General features: G+C 37.0%; 5 protein-coding genes across 10 annotated transcripts; 3 read left to right on the top strand and 2 right to left on the bottom strand.

The window, feature by feature from the left end:
- Positions 1–411: 411 nt before the first annotated feature.
- LOC141905817 (glutathione S-transferase C-terminal domain-containing protein-like) lies at positions 412–3,545 on the bottom strand. Its single transcript, XM_074794864.1, has 8 exons — positions 2,766–3,545; positions 2,466–2,674; positions 2,229–2,295; positions 1,913–2,131; positions 1,391–1,525; positions 1,115–1,321; positions 712–775; positions 412–624 (listed from the first exon to the last, which is right to left on the bottom strand). The coding sequence occupies exons 1-8, from the start codon at positions 3,489–3,491 to the stop codon at positions 479–481; spliced, it is 1,773 nt and encodes a 590-aa protein (XP_074650965.1). The 5' UTR covers positions 3,492–3,545; the 3' UTR covers positions 412–478.
- Positions 3,546–3,955: 410 nt separating this feature from the next.
- On the top strand, positions 3,956–9,199 carry LOC141905210 (mothers against decapentaplegic homolog 1-like). Of its 2 annotated transcripts, none has more exons than XM_074794018.1 (6): positions 3,956–4,091; positions 4,811–5,260; positions 5,769–5,951; positions 6,066–6,221; positions 6,521–6,742; positions 6,966–9,199. In XM_074794018.1, exons 2-6 carry the CDS (start codon positions 4,846–4,848, stop codon positions 7,364–7,366), a joined length of 1,377 nt encoding a protein of 458 aa, XP_074650119.1. In that variant the 5' UTR covers positions 3,956–4,091; positions 4,811–4,845; the 3' UTR covers positions 7,367–9,199. The 2 variants fall into 2 exon arrangements, with proteins under 2 accessions (XP_074650119.1, XP_074650120.1); XM_074794019.1 differs by lacking the exon at positions 3,956–4,091 and adding an exon at positions 4,298–4,361.
- A 334-nt stretch (positions 9,200–9,533) lies between these two features.
- Positions 9,534–15,744, bottom strand: LOC141905678 (uncharacterized). Of its 5 annotated transcripts, none has more exons than XM_074794647.1 (15): positions 15,491–15,744; positions 14,690–14,810; positions 14,230–14,298; positions 14,082–14,133; positions 13,768–13,877; positions 13,235–13,368; positions 13,005–13,091; positions 12,820–12,924; positions 12,638–12,718; positions 12,408–12,548; positions 12,004–12,198; positions 11,477–11,717; positions 10,808–11,082; positions 10,445–10,603; positions 9,534–10,212 (listed from the first exon to the last, which is right to left on the bottom strand). In XM_074794647.1, exons 2-15 carry the CDS (start codon positions 14,796–14,798, stop codon positions 9,769–9,771), a joined length of 2,202 nt encoding a protein of 733 aa, XP_074650748.1. In that variant the 5' UTR covers positions 14,799–14,810; positions 15,491–15,744; the 3' UTR covers positions 9,534–9,768. The 5 variants fall into 5 exon arrangements, with proteins under 5 accessions (XP_074650748.1, XP_074650750.1, XP_074650751.1 ...); XM_074794649.1 differs by having other exon boundaries at positions 10,445–10,600; XM_074794650.1 differs by having other exon boundaries at positions 10,847–11,082.
- Positions 15,745–16,451: 707 nt separating this feature from the next.
- LOC141905977 (monocarboxylate transporter 14-like) lies at positions 16,452–18,704 on the top strand. Its single transcript, XM_074795111.1, has 4 exons — positions 16,452–16,726; positions 16,873–17,013; positions 17,116–17,904; positions 18,069–18,704. Exons 1-4 carry the CDS (start codon positions 16,534–16,536, stop codon positions 18,275–18,277), a joined length of 1,332 nt encoding a protein of 443 aa, XP_074651212.1. The 5' UTR covers positions 16,452–16,533; the 3' UTR covers positions 18,278–18,704.
- Positions 18,705–19,525: 821 nt separating this feature from the next.
- On the top strand, positions 19,526–21,364 carry LOC141906115 (monocarboxylate transporter 14-like). Its single transcript, XM_074795325.1, has 4 exons — positions 19,526–19,722; positions 19,872–20,012; positions 20,115–20,903; positions 21,068–21,364. Exons 1-4 carry the CDS (start codon positions 19,530–19,532, stop codon positions 21,274–21,276), a joined length of 1,332 nt encoding a protein of 443 aa, XP_074651426.1. The 5' UTR covers positions 19,526–19,529; the 3' UTR covers positions 21,277–21,364.
- Positions 21,365–23,107: the final 1,743 nt, after the last annotated feature.

Genomic DNA, 23,107 nt, shown 5'->3' with positions numbered 1-23,107 from the left:
ATGGAGCCTTAACACAAAGATACATTCATACGGGAGACGATTATATCCACAGTGTGCGAGAAGTGATTACAACCATTTTTAGAAAATTCGTGGAGCTTAGAAAGTGACTCGCTTAAGTCGTTATAGCTGGGAGCCTCATTGTGTTGATGACTCTTGCTTAGTTAATTTTATTGAAATTTTGGACTCGGAAATAGTGAAAACTTCAATGACGTGACTATGTTAATCTAGTGTGGCTCAGTAATCTAGTGTTTATTAGCTCATTTCCTCCTCATCCTCTTGACGACATCCTCCACAGGCAGCATCATACAATAATGCAGGTGAAAATTACACAGACAATGAAATAAGAAGTACAGAAAAATTTTTGATACAAGAATAGATTATTGAATGATTTATTTCCATAAATAGGGCACAAAGAAGACAATGATAATACACCAGATAAAATACATTCTAAAATCATTCTATCAAAAATTCACTAATTTTAATGTCTATCGTTATAAATTCCGATTAATAGATTGTTTTTCGTTGTACACGTTGTGGGTTTCAGTTTACATAAACTGACCGCATAATTATTTTCCTCTGCAAACAACGCTCGATCTGTATCTATCAATCCCATACATTTCTCACCTGAAAATAGGAATATATCGGATAATAGTGTGCGGAAGAGGGCTATATATGAATAACGTCATCTGACAGGAGCAGTGAGGCACATACCTAATTCATACTGCGGAATATCGACCTGAGTTTGATCTGCAACATGACCAAGAACTATCAATTCCTAAAACATAGAATAAACATCTTTAACAACAGCAGCAAATTTAGTGATATGATAACATACTACAAAACGAAAGAAAACTGAGAATGAAAATTTTCCGTGAGCTAATATTTGAGTCAGCCGTTCAACTATCAGTATATCCTAATAGCCATCTTTTTAAGATTACCGGTATAAGGATATAGCCATGATGTTGAATAACATAATTAGCTTATGGAAACTTTTCGGACAACCGTAGTCTTTCTTTTGTATTGAAGGATTTCATCTTAGATTATCATGTGTTTCATCAATGGTTATTCAGAGATTTCAACACTTCATTATTCTACAAAAAGAAGGGATACTTACATCCTGCTTGATGCCGGCATTTTTCACGGTATCACTCCTTGGATACTCGATATTACCAACTTTTTTTATTCCCCCGTAACAACACGGACAAATAACGAATGAAGCTTTGTTTTTTCTACACTGTTCGAACACCATGTCGGTAGCTACACCACAGGCATGTAGACAAACACCGATATCAAACGGTCCATTGTAATATTCCATGTTACACTAAATAGAAAGCACGATCAAATGAACATAAATTCATCAAATTCCTGAATAATGTCGATAAACCATTACCTGATATTGTGTGGCATTCTTTAGTCCGAGTTCTAAAATACGTTTATTCGCTCTCGAAACTGATTCTTCCTTGTTTTCAATCATTATCACATGACATTCAGGTAACAAATAAGCGAGAACTACTCCAAGATGACCCTGTTAGAAAGTACCATTAAAACAATCATAAATAGAAAGCAGTGAAACACCACGTATGTCAACTCGGCGTGTCATGTGTAATGTACTAACAAGAAAGCCAAAATATCCGCCATGGTGACCATATAGGAAGAATGAAAAACTTTATTTTCGATAGGTGTTATCAGTGGACCTAGCACATAGCACCTTAATTAATGTAATCATCCCGCTTTTACATGAAATAAATATTGAATTTTCCATTTACCTACTTATTTTAATGGAAAATACACATAATTTGAAGAGTATAGAGCACTAACGAGAGAAAAGAGTGCATGTCACCCCTTCCTGCCGAGACCGCTAACAATAACCAATTAATGATTTCTTCGAGAATGTTTTTCCTCTGATACTTACTCCACCTGAACAAAAATCAACAATAGTATCTCCGGGTTTTGCGATGTGTTGAATTGCAGTCGCCAAGTTTTCAATTTGTTGACATTTTCTATCGACACGATTCACAGGAAGTCCTCCCGATGTGGGATGCGCGCAATGAGGTAGAGATAACCAGTCTAATCTATAACCATCATTCAAACTTCTCGGATGATCAACTATTTTAGCTTCGATTTTGGCATTCTGAAATACATAATCCAAACCAGTGTCGCATCCATTGGAATTGCTGTCCGTCCAAATGACTCAATCATCACTTACAATGTGTTCATAAATACGTTACCTCTAAACATTGTAAACTTGGTTTAACATCATCTTCCTTCAACTTCCAACGTTCATTAATTTTCTCTCTGAAAGAATGAAATTTTCCGGTGAATTCAGAACTCAACATCATCCATTGAAAAAATAACACAATTATGGATTAAAAGAAAGAAAATGCTTCAGAGAATCGTCAAAAAGCCACAACTCTCTTATTTGAATTATAAATATCCACTAGTCAATTGTCAATGTATTTACTCACCGATATCTTTTGGTCAAAACATCTCTATGAATTTCAAGAGAAACTGAATCACAACTGAACGCGTTCTTGACAGAAGCCAGATCCAATAGTTTATAATCCATAAATATACTGGCTTGATTAACCCTCTTTATATTACACATCCTTGTGTACCATTCAAATACTTTGGGTAGGTGAACGCGGAAACTGCTTAAGTAGTTTTTGTATCTAGTCTGAAATAGAGAATGTAATTCTAAGTTGGTTAAATCCAAGTTCATTAGAGGTTGGACTGTACATAGTTGAAAGTCTCGCAAACCTACTTACTAAATACAGGTGTATACAAGGAAACAGAATGATATCAGTCAACATCATTTCTGCCGATTCGGCGAAATAATGCGGAACAGAGACGCATGATTCATCGATTAAACCACGCTTTTTCATTTTCATTAGTATCTTATTATGATTAGGAATTGATAAATGACTGTAGAAATTATCCTCAAATGATAACAGTTGACTGGGAATACACAACTCTTCGACTGTCACTTTATCGCATCTATTTCTAAGATCGACTTCTCGGATCAGTGTCGGTATTTTTGATTCGCAAAATGTCGTCCAGGGAGACACGTGTTCACAAGCTTTTAAACAGTTATCTTTGTGCCCGAGTACGTGATCCAAAACGGATGAATCACTGCTGGACTGCGAATTCTTCGCGATCAAAACCAACAAACGCAAGATATTACAAAGACCCGAATAGATCAATCCGTCAGTTCGGTTTATCGCGCAAGGCAGTTTACACCAGTTCACGAAACGTACATCACTTTTCTCCTGTTTGAAACTCTTGTTCGTTAATAGTTCGATTACGTTCAGACTGAGGATGCAAGAATCTGCTTGTTCTTGTTGTTTCGGACGCGATATAAATTCAATGCTGACATCGCGTTCAAGGCGACAAAAGTATACGCAGAAAAGAGTTATCCGAGTTTCAGGAGAACAAGTAAATGTTTTTTCAATTTGATTTACGTTTGCGGATAGATAGAATTTTATGTCATCCATTCTTCCCTCTTTCTATCGGTGATCAATCAGTGAAAGATATTTTGGTTATTTATCATAGTGCGAGAGATCAAAATTTCAGATTTGAATCGAATCTGTATGTGCGCTCGGCTACCTTGAGATACGTGCCGTAACCGCAATCACAACGATGTTGACTGTAGCTATAATAAATATCCGACACCACTTTTCACTTTTTGAGCGTAAAGAATACAACGCAACTCGGGTTCGAATCCCATTTAATCATCCAGGGTCAATAGATGACGTCATGAGGAAAAAACCCGGAATTCCTAAATATCTAGGTTATATCACTACGCTCATGAAGTGAAAAACCTTTTTTTCTGAATATAATCATGGGAAGAAATGTAATATGACCCTAATCTATTTCATATCGTGGCTTTAGAAGGACTAAGTTATTACAACGGCCTGCTGTTTGATATTTACCGATAAACCGGGAAACTATTTTAGCGGATCAGTATATAGTAGTGTGTGACGCGGTTAATGGGACTTACTGTCGCCAGTGAAGTAGGATTTTTATGTTCAATTTCTATAGATTTCACTGCGGAATGCTGCTGTAATTTACACTTTCCCGCCTCCTGATTAAAGGTGAACTTTATTTACGTTACATCTAGAAATATCCGGGATGAAATTGAGTCGGTTTAAAGCACGAATCGTGTAATTTTAAAGCCGTAAACGGGGGCTGAAATCCAGTCATCTTTTTTCTGCACCACACACGAAAAAGAAATAGGTTCCTCGTATTGATGACTAATTCATCAAACATAAGAAAGTCTTGGAGACTGACTCATTGTGTGACTGGACTTAAAGACACTGACACACTGTTATGGAAGGGAGGGTCTGGTTGATAAAACTTATTTGGTACTTATTTAGCGGTGTGATGTCTTGAGTCTGGAGCATGGGAGCGGGGCCTACAACTCTACTACGGAACCCATGAGAGGGCCCCTTTCTTTGCCAACTCACTACAACTGCCTGGGACAAATTCTGTTTTCGTATCTAGTCGGAACTAATAACCAAATGCGCTTGATTTTCGAACTATTTCCGGAATATAGTTCCGACTAACGGACTTTCATTCGGTTTCGTTTGTGTTGACTATAGTCAACTAACTCAGATGACCGAAGGTGGCCTTGAATAAATGCAATTCATCATCATTTACTCAAAAAGTTGTTAGTTAAGAGTTAACCTAATGTTTAGCAATGTTTTTAACAAAATCTAAAATTACCCCAACGACTGCAACTGGGTTCAGTTCATTTATCACACCTATCGATTTGTTTATTGTTGGTCTTTAATATTTTCTTTTCTTTTTGTAGCTGCAGCCGTTGACTGAGAAATAGAAAAGTGCACTATGTCATCCCCGATCTCGAGTTTGAACAGTTTGTTCTCGTTTACGAGTCCGGCTGTGAAGAGATTGCTCGGCTGGAAACAAGGCGACGAAGAGGAGAAATGGGCGGAAAAGGCCGTCGATTCACTCGTAAAAAAACTCAAAAAACAAAAGGGAGCTTTAGAAGATCTGGAGAAAGCGTTGAGTTGTCCGGGTCAAGCGAGTAACTGCGTGACAATACCGCGATCTTTAGACGGCAGACTTCAGGTGTCACATCGTAAAGGACTCCCGCATGTTATATACTGCCGTGTTTGGCGTTGGCCTGATTTACAGAGTCACCACGAGTTAAAACCTTTAGATATTTGTAAATATCCGTTCAGTGCGAAACAGAAAGAAGTCTGCATCAATCCATATCACTACAAAAGAGTGGAAAGTCCAGGTATTGAAACTTGATTATTCTTGAAATGGTAAACTTTCTGTAGAGAAACGAGAAAAAGTCAGAAATATGGTCCCTAATGCCTGGTTGAGTCTAAAAGTCTTCAGGGTTCATGTGACTTCTTGATTCCCGTCAACTCCTTCTAAACAGAAAATCCTTAAGATTAAAGGTGCTTGGAACTCCTTTAAAAACTCTGTCAATTTCTAGAAAGAGGCAATTAGAAATTTTTGTCTAGTTTGTAGTTGTACAGTAAGCTACACCTAAATCATAGCGGTTGGGATTTTTTTTTATCCTAGGCAGTTGCCAAATTAGAAAGTTTAGGTAGTATTCACGATAAACATTTGCTTACAAAACCACCAAACCAAGTAAACAGTACTGATTTAGGAGGAGTCTACTGTAATCTAGGACATGAAAGTGATGCAGACACTACTCAAAACTTATATCCAGGAATGACTGACCTGTAGGGTTGCACTGGCAGTAATAGGATTTTTATTCATTATTATATTTTCAGTGTTGCCCCCTGTTCTAGTCCCTCGGTATAGTGAATACCCTACTGGTCACCATGGCTCATTGGCACCCTTCCAACAAGTACAAGAACCGAACATGCCATACAATGTGAGCTATTCGGCGCAGGGATTCCCCAATTCACCAGCTTCCAGTAGTTCCGGCCCTGGATCACCATTCGGAATTCCAGGTCAGTTTTCATCTCCCTTCATAGGTCCATTTATATCAATCTCGTTTTAAATGTGAAACTGTAGGAGAAGGTCGAACTGATAAATAATGAAAGCGGTATTCATCTTTTTTAAAGCCGATACTCCGCCGCCGGCGTACCAGGCACAGGAAGACAGCCAACAATCGAACAATCAAAATAACGTTCGTTCAAACAGCGAACAACCGATGGAGACCGGTCATTCGCGTAATACTACAGCAGCGCCACCGCAGCAGCATGTTATTACCGGGGCCAGTAAGTGTTTCATCTATTACTCAATACATTGATTATACAACAGTAAAACTACTTAAACACTACTATTATAATCAGCCTTTATTCAAAATTGACCAATGAGCATGAGAATGAAGCTGAGTTTTTTCACATTGCCAGCCAATCAGGAACTACTGTGTCATTCCTGTGTGCCGGAGTGCAAATATCTTACTGTAAATAGGAAGAATCAGCTATGAAAATATTCGTAGTGTCACTACTGGTGACAGAACCGGAAGCACAAGTACCTTGTATATTTAACTGATGTTTTTTTTGTCTCTGACCAGATTTACAGCCAGTCACATATCAAGAGCCGCAGTATTGGTGCCAGATCGTGTATTATGAGTTGAATAACCGAGTTGGTGAAGCATTCCAGGCGTCTCACACCAGTATCGTAGTCGATGGTTTCACCGACCCCTCAAACAACGCTGATCGATTCTGTCTCGGTTTATTGTCGAACGTCAATCGTAATTCGACGATTGAAAATACGCGGCGACATATTGGTAAAGGTATGTACGACAAACACTTTAGCTATTAGTGGTTTAGATACCGTAGTTGTGAAAAATTGATATATCTACTTTAACGTGGTTGGATAAATGTGATGTGAAAAAGAAAAGTGTCTTCATGCTGTTTTTTAATTCGGTAGAGGTCAAAATTCATGCTGCATTTTAACTGAGAAATCCTAGTATTTTGCATCTAAATTCTATGAAACAGAATCTATTCTATTTTCAGGAGTTCACCTGTACTATGTCGGTGGAGAGGTATTCGCGGAGTGTTTAAGTGATAGCAGTATATTCGTGCAGAGTCGTAACTGTAATTACCATCACAACTTCCACCCTACGACCGTTTGTAAAATTCCACCCGGCTGCAGTCTGAAGATATTCAACAACCAGGAGTTCGCGCAGTTACTCAGCCAATCGGTGAACCACGGCTTCGAGGCTGTCTACGAACTGACAAAGATGTGTACGATTCGTATGAGTTTCGTGAAAGGTTGGGGCGCCGAGTACCATCGTCAGGACGTCACCAGTACACCGTGCTGGATCGAAATTCACCTGAATGGACCTTTACAGTGGTTGGATAAGGTTCTTACGCAGATGGGAAGCCCCCACAATCCAATTTCATCTGTGTCTTGAGCATTTCGTAATTATTTACGCGTCTGTCGTTGCTGGAATTTTGATAATGAATATTAAACGCGTTAAGCTTCCTCTCCTTCAATGAAAAAAACCAAAGCCAAAAAAAAACCAATCGGAAAATCTCGCATTTTACTTCAGTACCGGTATGACTTTTTGACACTTCAAAGTTTTCTACTGTGTTTACTGGCGCTATATACATATTACTGTTATGAGGCAGTGATTTGCTTCTAAAAGAAATCATGTCATTTTAAATTCCGAAAAGAAACTCCACAAATTAATTTCTAATGAGTTTCTCGTAATCGGCAAAAACTGCTTACGATCAGCACATGCGTGGCATTTTCTGTAAAGCGAAATACAGGCTTCGTTTGTTTCTGGAGCGCTGCTGGTTCTTTTGAAAAAGTACAGCTATAACTTCATTGTTTATGTAAATTATACCAAAACAATTGGTAAAACAATAAATATAAAAGGATCGTAATAATGTTGAATTAATAAATGAAAAAATAAAAACTGTATATCATTGTAATCTTATTGTAGCTAATTGTAAACCATTTCTATGAAGAATATCCTGCTGTAAAAATGGCCTGGTTTCATAGGCAAACTGGGAATAGATCCCCTCAAGAAATGGATATTCCTCCAGATTCAAGTAATATGTAACTATGAAACATGAGTTATGGTGTTTTATTATAAATATTTTCATCATTTTCAGATCAATAACTGTTGTCTTATGGTGGTGAATAAATAAATATATGTTAATATTAATTTCATCGACTTTTGACCAGAATTTTGTGTAACGAAAATACTTACCTACGTCTACTTATATTAGTGTATAATGAGTGATGGAAAAATTTAATTTTTCTATAGAGTCTTAAATGTTTATTTTTGTTAAATTTGAGAGTTTTATAGAACGTGAAATCTATAATTGAGTACGATAGTAATTATAATTGCAGTAGTGGCAAAGTTTCAGTTAAAACTGGGATTTTAGAATATATTTCTGATAAAACCTACTTAACTATTAATTCATGTGCCGTATAAGTGATCTGGATTCATTAAGATTTCATTAATTTGCTGGATTTCATGCTATGAAATAGACTCGTCATTTACCAAGATGCTTTTCTATATGTGGACAGCTGACTGCGAATTATAGATTTAAAATCATGAACATATATGAATAGAATTCTTTTAAATGCTGGCCTAGCTAGTATATACAGCTTATTAGAAGGTCACACCTTCGGCCTTTTCACAAATATTATGCAATGGGGTAGATGTGTGAGCCTGCAGTTTTTTGCGATCAAAACCTTTGTGTCAATGTTAATTCTCTTACTGGCATGTTATTATTTTATCAATTATCAATCTGTGCTCTTGTTCTTCCATATTTTTCTTCCTGCGGATTAGTACATTTTCTACATTAAAGCTCTCAATAATAACTAGAGATACATAATATTACCAACTGGTGGACACTGTATCTAGAGCTGTACTGGTAACTCTGTCTCATCTGATTAGCGATCTTTGTTTCTCTGAATTCCGGTACACATCACATCCGTTAAACAGAAAATTGAAATGATAAGTTTGTGTTCATATTTGCTGCGATGATTTGGTGACATCCTTTTTACCATAGCTTACAGAAATCACTTATTTTGGACCAGACTGATCTTCATCCCTCAAACCTATTTGATATATGTATCTTTATTATTATGTAGTTGGGTTGAACGCTATATTTTTATTGAAACCCATTTTGTATTAATTTAGCTTAAGCTGTAGTTTATTATTTTCTACTGTGTTCAGCCTTATATTATTTTTATTCAAAAACATTAAAATATGAATGCATCATTGTAAGTTTTGTCGTATTTCTTACATTTCATGGATTTGAAACTATCATCGGTCCGGAGCTCTTGACATGCACCATGATGTCACTATTTCTAAGATGTGACCCAACACATACTTCTGATTAATGTGTCTGGTATTTGTACTCGTCTCCTTAGCTCCAAATGTCTGGAGTGAGGTCCTGAATGCTGGACAAAAGATTAAAAGTGCTAAAAACGATCCAGTGATGAGTGAGGAAAGAAAGAAGAAACCAGAATTGAAATCAAAATCTTCACAAAAATGTACTTAACATCAAAAATTGATGTACATTTATTTTGTTTACATTTAATCAGCAAAGCAAGCCAACAAAAGTGTCACATAATTAATTTCTTAGAATGAAATATGTAAATTACGGTATGAAAACAAAGCTATATCCAGGTGATATCTCATAATCACAAAAACGTTCATCAAGAATGATTTCACATTACACAAATCTATACAAAGAGCATTTCTAAAAAGTACAACAGCCCGAGTTGTGCAGATAATGAAAATAAATGGAGATCATTAGTCTATTCTTTTAGGTTATACCTGAGATTCATAGATTAGCTTTGTAGCGGTGTCTGTTTTAGAAACACGCCACCTCGACCAATTCCAATAATTTTTGGAGAACTACTAACAAGTCCTCCTGGACTCCGAAGTCCATCTGCACTCAACGACCCATCACTGTCCTTCGGAGATACAGTTTTTCTGAACAAAGCTCCTCGACCCAGCATACTAGTCCCGAATGAATGGCCAATAGAGGGCGTTTGAGGCTGTTCTGCTTTCACAATCTTACCCCCTCTTCCAGCTACCCCGTGTATCGGGCTTGTAGTCACATCCTCAAATGAATACGATCCGATTTTGGAAGCTAAATTTTCTATTTCTTTCTTCTTGTTTGGGTCGTCTTTTTTATGACTGCTGTGACAAGGAATCATATCAAACTCAGTACTAGTATCAACTACTGACGACTGCATATTGTCCAATTCCCACTCATCATCTTTCTCATCCTGAAATTAAATTTAATTCAATAAATTTTGACTAAATATCATACTTCCCTACACCATGTACCCACAACCAAACAAGGTATCCTTGGCCAGTTGTTAAGGTTAACTCAAACCAACCTCAGTCATAGGTTTGTAAGATTTAACCAGTGGATAGTTGACAAAGTAACAATTATAACTGCATTTTTAATGGTATTTCTGATCTTCTATCATATTAAGTAGCCATTTTTCTGCTTACCTTAAACTTGTATCTTTCACTTAATCTAGCAGATGTCATGGTATCAGGGCGACAAACGTGCTCGTACTGATGTTTTGGTGGAACTTGTTTTTCGGATATTTTCACTACATTCGGCTGACGGGCATTGGTTTCGTTCGTTTGCACATGAGTATGAGTCTGCTGAGTAAAATAAGAACACTGTCCTTTTAATAAAATAACTCTTAATCGAAAAGAAAAAGGTAACGCAGATGAATAGCTAATAGAGTTGACAAGGCTTAAAGTGTTTTACAAAAGGTAGATGAGATTTCTATGGTAAGTACTGCATGGTCAACTAATAGCATGCTAGGGATTGTAGTTTCTATTAGTTGACCATGCAGTACTTACCATAGAAATCTCATCTATTTCTCTGTTTGGTGTAACTACATCTGTAATAACGGGACTAGTAAGTTGTTTAGTTCGAGTTTCAGAGCCGGCCGGACGTTGTCGCGATGACAGTTTCGCTAACTGAGCTACGTTAAACGATGAACTATCTTCATCCGATGATCTGTTGCCGTGGGATTTTTTCTTGACAATGTGTTTCGGAGATTTGCCAACAGGAACCGGAAATTCAATCAGACCATCGATAGATTTCTGCGAAGGCGATACAGTTTTTGATTGTTCTGAAATAAATACAAGAATCGGGTTTCATATTTGGTTGATTACGAGTTATACATATATATGTTCTGATTCTTTGATGTCGATGAACCAGTTCCAACCTTAACTGAGTACAGTACACGAAATTTTGTTTTGGTTTTCTTATCTTATTTTTCTGATCCTTTACCTGGACTGAGTTCGCCAGCCCCAGTTTTTCCTAGTAGTTCGGGGTTTTCCTATACTATGCACACTTTATTAGGATTGCAACGTTGATTTTAAATGATAATTAATATCGCTACAACTTTGAGATTGCACGCATGGCTTTTGACAATCTCTTACAGAAACTTTGAAGAATCACTTCCTCAGTTTAAACACATGTCATAAGCTAAACATGAAACAAAAATGATAAGATGTTCTTACCTCTGGCGAATTTTACTCCCGGTGATTTGTCATTATCAAATATATTCTTATGCCAGATTCCAGCTTTACTGAATTGAATGCTACGATCTGATAAACCATTGCTAGTCTCATGAAGTCCATCGTAAGTATCATCCTTATCAGGCAGACTAGATTGACGATTGTTTGCTCTCGAAGCCGGAGACCTTTTTGTACTAATCGGACTACAGAACTTGGTAAATGTACTCGGTAACAAATGCATGTTCTGAAAGTGAAAAACTGGATTGAAAAGCAAAATGATGTAATGTGATAAAAATCGATCATATTTATAATTATGTACATAATGCAGAAGATAAAAGAAGCTCCTGTTGACTGGAACGGTGTTCCCAGCTGTATTAGGCAGGCTTGCAGTGTTAATAATTTCAAGCATGCTTTAAAAACTAATTTGTATATAAAACAACATTGAGTCAATTAGCTTATGTCTGAGAATGTTTAATTCAGCATGTATAATGTGATACATTGTAATAAGGCGCTAATAATAGTTTAATTACTTGATAGACCTGGTCGAGATCTTCGGATTTAGCGTCAGTGCAGACGTGTAGGAAATGAGAAACACCGCATGTAAATTCCTGTAGCAGACGTTTATCTAAAACACACGCCAGGTCGCATAAATATACTACATTCTTCGACGCTACGTTCAGTAGGAAATCATTGAGTGGACGCTGCAACCAGACTTTCTCATCTTCCTATAAAATACATCAAAACCATTATCACCACTAATGACTTAAGCAACAGACAACTGCAGTAGGGGGCATAACTCATCAGCCTTATAGTTAACTTCACAGCTGACCTCAGGATGCTGGTCTGAAATCAGCCCACCCAATTGTGAAACCATCAATATTGATCATCGTTTTAGATCGACATTTAGTTGTAAGTTTTATCATCACTAACTAACCTGTTCAATACCAGCTCTAATATTTGGCGTACAGATATCCTGATTACGAACTGGAAGATATTGCATAACGCATTCCGAATAACTCTTCACAAACCGAGGAAATAATCCAGTTATCTGTTTATTAACTATTACATCAGCAACCTGAAATATTTGATGATATCATCAGGATTTCTGGAGCCAGCTTTACATTATATCATAGATCGGTCCATATGTAAATAAGTTCAGTTTACCTGTGTGTCAAATACATTATTAAGTCTCACAGAATACTGGTGATAAAACATGTCTGATAACATACGGCAGTTGTGTATAGCCTGAAAATAGAGCAGCCACATTTGATTATTAGTTTAAAGATTATTCATTAACTTTTTTCTGAGTGAGAATTTTTCTAATTGATAAATCATTATAAATGTACCTTTTTTATATTTTGATCTTCCAATATTTGAGCAATGCCGCTGGTTAAGGCATCTGTTCCCAATTTGAGAATATCGAAGAAAATCATTTTTTCTTTAGTGGAAAACTATAAAATGAAGAGTGCATAATAATGAATTATTTACAAATTTTTTTTTGTAGAATCATTTCTCTGAATATGCTGCCTACCATAATCAGACTGAGTTCCCCAAAACGACCAATGTTGACACCCTGAACTGCAAATCCGATGTTAGTTTGGTTTTTCAGGTAATTCACCTAAAAAATTGAAATACAGTGGGAAAATTAAAGTTTATAGCAGGCACTGGTAACGGTGGGGATACTTTGAAGTGGATAGACTCTAGTAGTAGGGGTTCTCCGAGAATTACAAATTACTGCAGTAAGAGAAGTAACTTCTTTACCATTGCTTGAAAACTGCCATCATTGAAGTTATCGATGACAGTGTAAGAGAGAGGTCCACCAGTTCGACTGAGGTAGCTATCATCAGCTCCACTTTCAACTCCGCTTTCGTAACAATTTTCTTCGTAATCAGAACCTTAAAAACAGAATAAATGACATACAGTTCACATACGAGGCAGGGGTGGATCCAGGGAGTATATACCCCATAAAAATGCCCCCCCCCCCCTGAAATTTTACGCGACAATATTAAACTGATTCCTAAAAATAATAAAATTATTAATATATGAGTTCTGAATGTGAGTTGATATTTTACTAAGAACATTTTCATGGAGAGGGGTCAGGAAACCCTTTCAATTCTAATGATATGCCCTATTTTGGGGGTGCACCGCTCCAGGAGTCAGACGCTAGATCTGCCCATATGAATGAAGCATTGAAACCAATGCCTTCCAGTACTTCGTGTCTGCAATTTGCAAATAGTGAATGGATTCAGATATCAGTTCATATACCGGTAATTGCACATTAGTAAAACACTTACTTGCAGATTTTTTAGCATAGCTCGCTAACAAGTGATCATCGTTCAAATCTTCTAATTTACGAAGATGTTTAGGTTTTCGTTCATTTCTCATCAGTCGGCCTCGTGCATTTCTATAAAATATACACATTATAATCATTTTTGAAAAAAAGAAATCAATGATTGGTAAGAGTCAGATATGAGTTGAAATAGTACACAATACTGTCTGGTCACCATATCATTCCATAAACCTGTACACGCACAAGAATACAATTTTTAGTACTATTTTCAACCATGCACTTTGTATTTTTACTTGGATAAATGATGTTTTTACTCACTTCATGTTTGTATCAACAATACTTTCTTTCTTGGCCTCTTCTATTATTTCCACTGTAAACAACACATCGAAAAAGAATACAGTTTTATAATCAAACCACTGGATGGCAATATTTCCATCTTTTTATCTGTTATTGGTCTATAACTTACAATGTTCAAGTTCATTGCCGTAGTAATGTTGCAGTCCATGTATCGCTTTATTCGTTTTTTTGTTAATAACTGCAATGAAAGAGAATGTTGAGTAATTGTGGTTTACGTAGCTGACTACTGACTTTTCTCTGCCGAAAACCGTAATCTACATGGTGGAAGTGATAGGCTGATCTGTGAACTGGACAAGCTATTGGTTGCTTAATGTTCCAGATCTCGGTTAAGATTTAGGCCCTAACTCATTGAAAATGAACTGACTTCAACTCTTAGTTAGTTTAAAAACACTACTGTAGAATCAGAATCTGATGAAGAATGAACTTTGCTACCAGTGCGAGTGTGGATCTGTAAATGGTCAACTGTCGTCAGATATGGCTGGGATCAATACATATGAACTCCGCATTAGGCCTACCCGGTTTATAAGTTTCATTGAATTTTGCCCTGGTTTGATTTTACACTTTCTTACCATTTTTTAACGTGGCACGTCTTTCATTCAGATCTATACTGAAGACAGTGCCTTCAAAGGTCGCGTCTTCGGTTGTCAACCTGATAACAGCACCTTTCCATTCACTCATATTAGCACTCTACTGAAATATCAAATTGAATTTGTCTCAGTGGCAGGCCTGGCTAAATCTTATTTGCTGGTGAAATGTTATACGAAATGAGTACTTTAAAATATAAAACTTGCTAATTGTTTGCTCTATATTGAATGATGATTAATATTGGTTGTCATAATTGAGTGGTCTCTGTCATTACTGAGTGGTCTTTTGATGATATTGATGACACAATTTCATCACAGTTTGGCCACAAATTCGGTTTGCATACTTGCCTAACGCAGTGGATATTTAAACGTATAACAATCAACAATCAAGTGGTGCATTATTTACTGTTAGGATGTTACCTAGGCCTTCCCAATGTCGTAATGGTCTAAATGAATAATTAGGCCTATATGAGGGGGGAGGGGTAGTCTAGTACCTAGCCGTTGTTCTACAAACAACCTCTAAATTTGCCCAAAAATGTGTTTACATAATTTTTGAAAAGCCCCTGTGCGGTACAAGGGACCTCCAATTATCGTGGTCTACAGTTAGTTCCTCCAGGTTGAGGAAAGTAAATGTGTTGCTTGGTGCTTGGCGTCAATTTAAAATCAAGTTCTATATATCCACTTGACCACGGCACAAAGGGCTTTTACTAAAAAATTTTACAATTTTTCAGGTATTCACGGATTATACAACCAGGTGGACTGTGTAGTAGTAGTTTAGTTTAGTACCTATAAATATAATTGTTCCCCAACAAACAACAACGTCGTACTGGGTACTGGGAATGGGAACCGGTAACAACGACTGCCGGACTGGTGGTATTCAGCAGACTAATATTAGGTGGACTGTGGTCGGCGTTGAGGTTTCTTTGTGTATCGTATCCTTTCAGCTAAAGCCAGGCGCACAGGGGTCTGAGGATAAACAGACGCATCAAATGACCAAACCAGGTTAAACGTCGTTTAGCTATTACTACGCTCTACGACAGTGATGAATAAATATTGAATTTAATTGAATATCATCAACATTCGCCACCGTTTTAGGTCAATGTCACCGAAATCTAATTCGGGTCGCCTGCCGCAGTAGGAAAGTTCAAGTTCAAGTTTGTTTATTCATCATAATCAAATGACATGATCGTCAATGAACAGAGGAGATATTGGCCGTCAGGTGCTGCATCGTCATCGATCGGTGAGGGAAAATTCGTGAATTAACCGTGCTGCATGAAGCGCGATGCAATATCGAATGAAACCATGGACGTATAAACTAGATATCTAGTTTATACGTCCATGATGAAACTAAGTATCGATCTTGAAATCGAAAGCTCTCTACTTAGTATCCCCCAGAATCACGCGTGAGAATCCGTCGATGAAATTCTAGTGTAGGGCCTAGATATTTTAGTAGATATTTCGGCTCATTTTAACTGATTTTTTAGCCAAGTGAGAGTCCAAGGCCTATCACATTACCAGCGCATTGATAAATGTTATAATGATAAATGTTTCTTAATCCTCTGAACTGAAGACCGTCCGATCATGATCAATGATTACTCCAAGGTCTGATACACAAAATATATACAATCGTATGACTTGATCGGATTAGGCTTCCATGGGTAAATAGGTAAAAGAGGGTCACTACACAATGATAACCTCCTTTTCTTAAGATACGACCGTTTAATTCTCAGTTCTAAAAACAGTCTAAACTGTTCAAAGTTTAATGATTAATGTGAGGATCGAAACGACACAATTTACGTGTGAGCAGAAATCGCAGGTTCGGTGACGCGATGATCGAAGCCGAAAAATCGAATCGTTCGGAGACTGTTATAATTATCCTAGCTGGTTTCGCGGCTGAATTCATCGTAGGTGGATGTTTTGTTGATGGAATTCTGGTAGCGGAATGGATGGATTATTTTCACCAGGGAAGCAGTATGACTGCCTGGCTCGGTACAGTCATAGTAGGAATTAGTTTTTGCGGATGTATGTTAATTTTCTATATGTGGCGTTATATTGTTACTGCTTCTGGCATCAAAGTCCATAGTTTGTACATAGACGCTAGGTTATCAAGTCCTTCAATTAAAAACATGGATTCCAGTAAATAAGAAGATTTTTGAATTCATTTTCAGCACCATTTGGAAACTTGGCGGTCAAAAGATTTGGCTTCCGCAAAGTTTTCTTCATTGCCTCCGTTATCAACGCAACTGCTATTACAATGACGTCATTTGCATACAGTTTCTACGTTGCTATAGCTCTTCGGGTTCTCGCTGGTAAGAATTCCGATACTTAATTCTCCCATCTCTTTTTTTTATTGACAATCATTTTAGATTCGATCATTTTATTAAAGATATGCAAACCTATTAAATTTTCAGGATGTGGTTTTACGGTTCTGATAAATTCGTTGGGTCCGTATCTATTATGCAGATTCCCAAATCAAGTGGCAGTGGTTCAAGTTTTTCGAGGTATGGGTGGATCTGGTGGGAACTTCGTTTTCCCTTTCATCATCAACTACTGTTTGAATGAGTACGGATGGCGAGGATGCTGTTTGATTATCGGTGGTATCTCATTCCAACAATGCGCTCTTGGACTTGTGTTTCGTAATTGGTCTAAAAATGATAAACAACTACCTCCGGATAATGAAGACAATCAAGAATCACTTTTGGAAAAAAATAAAAATGCAAAGCACAATCTCTATCAACTAGAACTTTTTAAACGGAAAATGTTCGTAGCATTTCTTGTACATTCGTTTATCTTCCACCTGTCGCTGTCTACGATCTATGTACATATTGTATCAGGATCTAAATTTCTACTCGAAATATCAACAGAACAAGCAAGATTTACGTTATCCGCCATAGCTATAGCATTGTTTGTTGGAAGAGTTGTCTTTTCTTTGATGACCAAACATCCGAGGATCGATACATTCACTCTCTACCTAATTCTCAATGCGTTACTGGCGATTCCAGTAGGTGTACTACCATTTCTGAGGGGTTATACAGCAGCCCTGGTAGTCAGTGCTACTATTGGGATTTCCTTGTCTGGTTATGGTTGTTTATATACGTTGGTGGTTTTACAGTTATTCGGAAGTGAATGCTTGTACATGTCATATTCATATAGTATGTTTTTTAGTGGAATTGGATATATACTTGGTGCTCCTGCTGCAGGTAGGTGGTCTATTCAATGCAATTATGTAGGTCTACCCTGCGTATAATCGCCCACAGGATTCGCACTGAATTTCTTTGAAATAAATAAAATTTAAGAAAACGATGAATTCAAATATTTTTAGGATATTTATATTTCTATATTGACATATATTCCTTATTCACAGGTTGGATATATGACGCAACAGGGAACTATGCCTATTCGTTCTATTTCTGTGCTGGGATGCAGATTCTAAGTATTGTGATCATGATTCCAGGATTGATGGAACATTTGACTAAAAAACCAGAAACGAAAACTGATGATGATGAGAATCGAGTTAAAAAACTGACAGTTGAATCTGCGAATTATATGATCAGTGTTCAAAGTCTCTCTTGATCCATGAAGATGATGCTTTTTTGCTACAACATTAGACAGTGCACAACAACAAAAACTGGTCTTCGCCGCCATCACTATTCCAGGCCGCCCCGAATGCGAAATTACATCTATTGAATCTAATCATTCAAATAACTTGTTTCAACGTATAATTTCATTGATACTTAAAGCCATATTAAAGTATTATCTGTTTTTGTTAAAGAATTGTGAGCCACTTTTTACTCTGTCGGTACTATTAATGGGGGAGTGTTTGGATATAGATCTGTTACACAGAAAGGGATCAACACTTTTTTAGCCTCTTCCTTCATCATAGACATAATCTGATTTTGATTTGACAACGAGCTGTTATCGCTTAAGGTTAAAACCCCGAGGTTTACGGATTAAATCTGACAAATTCAAATCTTAAATTCATGCTAATAGTATGTAATATTCGACAACTCCAAAGCGCTCTAGGCCAATTATTATTTGCCTCTATTGATATCCTTGATAAGAATTAATTTACTCTAGCTTTAGCTGTATTTGGATAGCTTGTACCATGTTGTGTAATAGTTGACATTTTGTCATCTTCTTTCACACTATTTGCCCCAATTCATGATTTCTAAATCTCCAATATTTCTATTTTGTGTCTGATATTTTCTTTGCCTTCTTTTCTTCTTTTCTTGGTAAAAACGCGAATCCGTGTTTCGTATGGACGTTCGTCCTGAGGTGACACTATTTTCCATTTGATCAATAAAACCATGGACTCTCACCCTAGCGTCAAGGACGCCAAAACACAGCAAAACACCATGGGACCTTCGTTGGATCAATCCATATGCCTTGAAGGGTTAGAATTCGAATTAAATCTCAAATAACAAAGTACTTAACCATTTCGATACTCAAGGAAAGCACACCTCGCCATCCAATGAAATTAAGGTTTTAGAAGGAATTATCCAATCAAATCTGATAGAAAGCTTATGTTGAGTTTTTTTGGGGGGATTTAGATATATCAGAACCTACACTCAGCTTCTGTGACTTTGTGGACGTGATTATACATACACATTATATTCCGTTGTTCCTCAAAGTAGGGAACCGTATCAACGTCTGGTATTCAGTATAGGTAAAAGAGGGACACTACATTACGTAATGATAGCCTCCTTTTCTAAAGATAAGACCGATTATTTCTCAGTTCGAAACACAAATAAACTGTTCAAAGTTAATCTGAAGATCGAAACGACACAATTTACGGATGAGCAGAAATCGCAGGTTCGGTGACGTGATGATCGAAGCCGAAAAATCGAATCGTTTGGAGACTGTTATAATTATCCTAGCTGGTTTCGCGTCTGGATTCATCGTAGGTGGATGTTATGTTGATGGAATTCTGGTAGCGGAATGGATGGATTATTTTCATCAGGGAAGCAGTATGACTGCCTGGCTCGGTACAGTCATAGTAGGAATTAGTTTTTGCGGAGGTATGTTGTACATGTATGTATATTTTCTCGTTATTGTTACCGTTTCTGGCATCAAAGTCCATAGTTTATACATAGACGCTAGGTTATCAGGTCCTTCAATTAAAAACATGGATTCCAGTAAATAAGAAGATTTTTGAATTCATTTTCAGCACCGTTTGGAAACTTGGCGGTCAAACGATTTGGTTTCCGCAAAGTTTTCTTCATTGCCTCCGTTATCAACGCAACTGCTATTGCAATGACGTCATTTGCATACAATTTCTACGTTGCTATAGCTCTTCGGGTTCTCGCTGGTAAGAATTCCGATACTTAATTCTTCCTTCTCTTTTTTATTGATAATCATATTTTTGATTCGATCATTTTATTAAAGATATGCAAACCTATTAAATTTTCAGGATGTGGTTTTACGGTTCTGATAAATTCGTTGGGTCCGTATCTATTATGCAGATTCCCAAATCAAGTGGCAGTGGTTCAAGTTTTTCGAGGTATGGGTGGATCTGGTGGGACCTTCGTTTTCCCTTTCATCATCAACTACTGTTTGAATGAGTACGGATGGCGAGGATGCTGTTTGATTATCGGTGGTATCTCATTCCAACAATGCGCTCTTGGACTTGTGTTTCGTAATTGGTCTAAAAATGATAAACAACTACCTCCGGATAATGAAGACAATCAAGAATCACTTTTGGAAAAAAATAAAAATGCAAAGCACAATCTCTATCAACTAGAACTTTTTAAACGGAAAATGTTCGTAGCATTTCTTGTACATTCGTTTATCTTCCACCTGTCGCTGTCTACGATCTATGTACATATTGTATCAGGATCTAAATTTCTACTCGAAATATCAACAAAACAAGCAAGATTTACGTTATCCGCCATAGCTATAGCATTGTTTGTTGGAAGAGTTGTCTTTTCTTTGATGACCAAACATCCGAGGATCGATACATTCACTCTCTACCTAATTCTCAATGCGTTACTGGCGATTCCAGTAGGTGTACTACCATTTCTGAGGGGTTATACAGCAGCCCTGGTAGTCAGTGCTACTATTGGGATTTCCTTGTCTGGTTATGGTTGTTTATATACGTTGGTGGTTTTACAGTTATTCGGAAGTGAATGCTTGTACATGTCATATTCATATAGTATGTTTTTTAGTGGAATTGGATATATACTTGGTGCTCCTGCTGCAGGTAGGTGGTCTATTCAATGCAATTATGTAGGTCTACCCTGCGTATAATCGCCCACAGGTTTCGCACCGAATTTCTTTGAAATAATTGAAATTCAAGAAAACGATGAATTCAAATATTTTTAGGATACATATATTTCTATATTGACATATATTCCTTATTCACAGGTTGGATATACGACGCAACAGGGAACTATGCCTATTCGTTCTATTTCTGTGCTGGGATGCAGATTCTAAGTGTTGTGATCATGATTCCAGGATTGATGGAACATTTGACTCAAAAACCAGAAACGAAAACTGATGATGATGAGAATCGAGTTAAAAAACTGACAGTTGAATCTGCGAACTATATGATCAGTGTTCAAAGTCTCTCTTGATCCATGAAGATGATGCTTTTTTGCTACAACATTAGACAGTGCACAACAACAAAAACTGGTCTTCGCCGCCATCACTACTCCAGGCCGCCCCGAATGTGAAATCACATCTATTGAATTTAATCATTCAAATAACTTGTTTCAACGTATAATTTCATTGATACTTAAAACCATATTAAAGTATTATCTGTTTTTGTTAAAGAATTGTGAGCCACTTTTTACTCTGTCGGTACTATTAATGGGAGAGTGTTTGGATTTAGATCTTCAGAAAGGGATCAACACTTTTTGAGCCTCTTCCTTCATCATAGACATAATCTGATTTTGATTTGACAACAAGCTGTTATCGCTAAAGGTTAAAACCCCGAGGTTTACGGATTAAATCTGACAAATTCAAATCTTAAATTCATGCTAATAGTATGTAATATTCGACAACTCCAAAGCGCTCTAGGCCATTTATTATTTGCCTCTATTGATATCCTTGATAAGAATTAATTTACTCTAGCTTTAGCTGTATTTGGATAGCTTGTACCATGTTGTGTAATAGTTGACATTTTGTCATCTTCTTTCACACTATTTGCCCCAATTCATGATTTCTAAATCTCCAATATTTCTATTTTGTGTCTGATATTTTCTTTGCCTTCTTTTCTTCTTTTCTTGGTAAAAACGCGAATCCGTGTTTCGTATGGACGTTCGTCCTGAGGTGACACTGTTTTCCCTTTGATCAATAAAACCATGGACTCTCACCCTGGCGTCAAGGACGCCAAAACACAGCAAAACACCATGGGACCTTCGTTGGATCAATCCATATGCCTTGAAGGGTTAGAATTCTAATTAAATCTCAAATAACAAAGTACTTAACCATTTCGATACTCAAGGAAAGCACAACTCGCCATCCAATGAAATTAAGGTTTTAGAAGGAATTATCCAATCAAATCTGATAGAAAGCTTATGTTGAGTTTTTTTGGGGGGATTTAGATATATCAGAACCTACACTCAGCTTCTGTGACTTTGTGGACGTGATTATACATACACATTACATTCCGTTGTTCCTCAAAGTAGGGAACCGTATCAACGTCTGGTATTCAGTATAGGTAAAAGAGGGACACTTCATTACGTAATGATAGCCTCCTTTTCTAAAGATAAGACCGATTATTTCTCAGTTCGAAACACAAATAAACTGTTCAAAGTTAAACTGAAGATCGAAACGACACAATTTACGTATGAGCAGAAAACGCAGGTTTCGGTGACGTGATGATAGAAGCCGAAAAATCGAATCGTTTGGAGACTGTTATAATTATCCTAGCTGGTTTCGCGTCTGGATTCATCGTAGGTGGATGTTTTGTTGATGGAATTCTGGTAGCGGAATGGATGGATTATTTTCATCAGGGAAGCAGTACTACTGCCTGGCTCGGTACAGTCATAGTAGGAATTAGTTTTTGCGGAGGTATGTTGTACATGTATGTATATTTTCTCGTTATTGTTACCGTTTCTGGCATCAAAGTCCATAGTTTATACATAGACGCTAGGTTATCAGGTCCTTCAATTAAAACATGGATTCCAGTAAATAAGAAGATTTTTGAATTCATTTTCAGCACCGTTTGGAAACTTGGCGGTCAAACGATTTGGTTTCCGCAAAGTTTTCTTCATTGCCTCCGTTATCAACGCAACTGCTATTGCAATTACGTCATTTGCATACAATTTCTACGTTGCTATAGCTCTTCGGGTTCTCGCTGGTAAGAATTCTGTTGTTTGATTCTTCCTTCTCTTTTTTATTGATAAACATATTTTTGATTCGATTATTTTAGACAAACCTATTAAATTTTCAGGATGTGGT

Source organism: Tubulanus polymorphus, chromosome 5, assembly GCF_964204645.1.
Source record: "Tubulanus polymorphus chromosome 5, tnTubPoly1.2, whole genome shotgun sequence".
NCBI lineage: Eukaryota > Metazoa > Nemertea > Palaeonemertea > Tubulaniformes > Tubulanidae > Tubulanus > Tubulanus polymorphus.
Note: the sequence above shows the minus strand (reverse complement) of the source record. Positions and strands in the feature narration are given on the sequence as shown.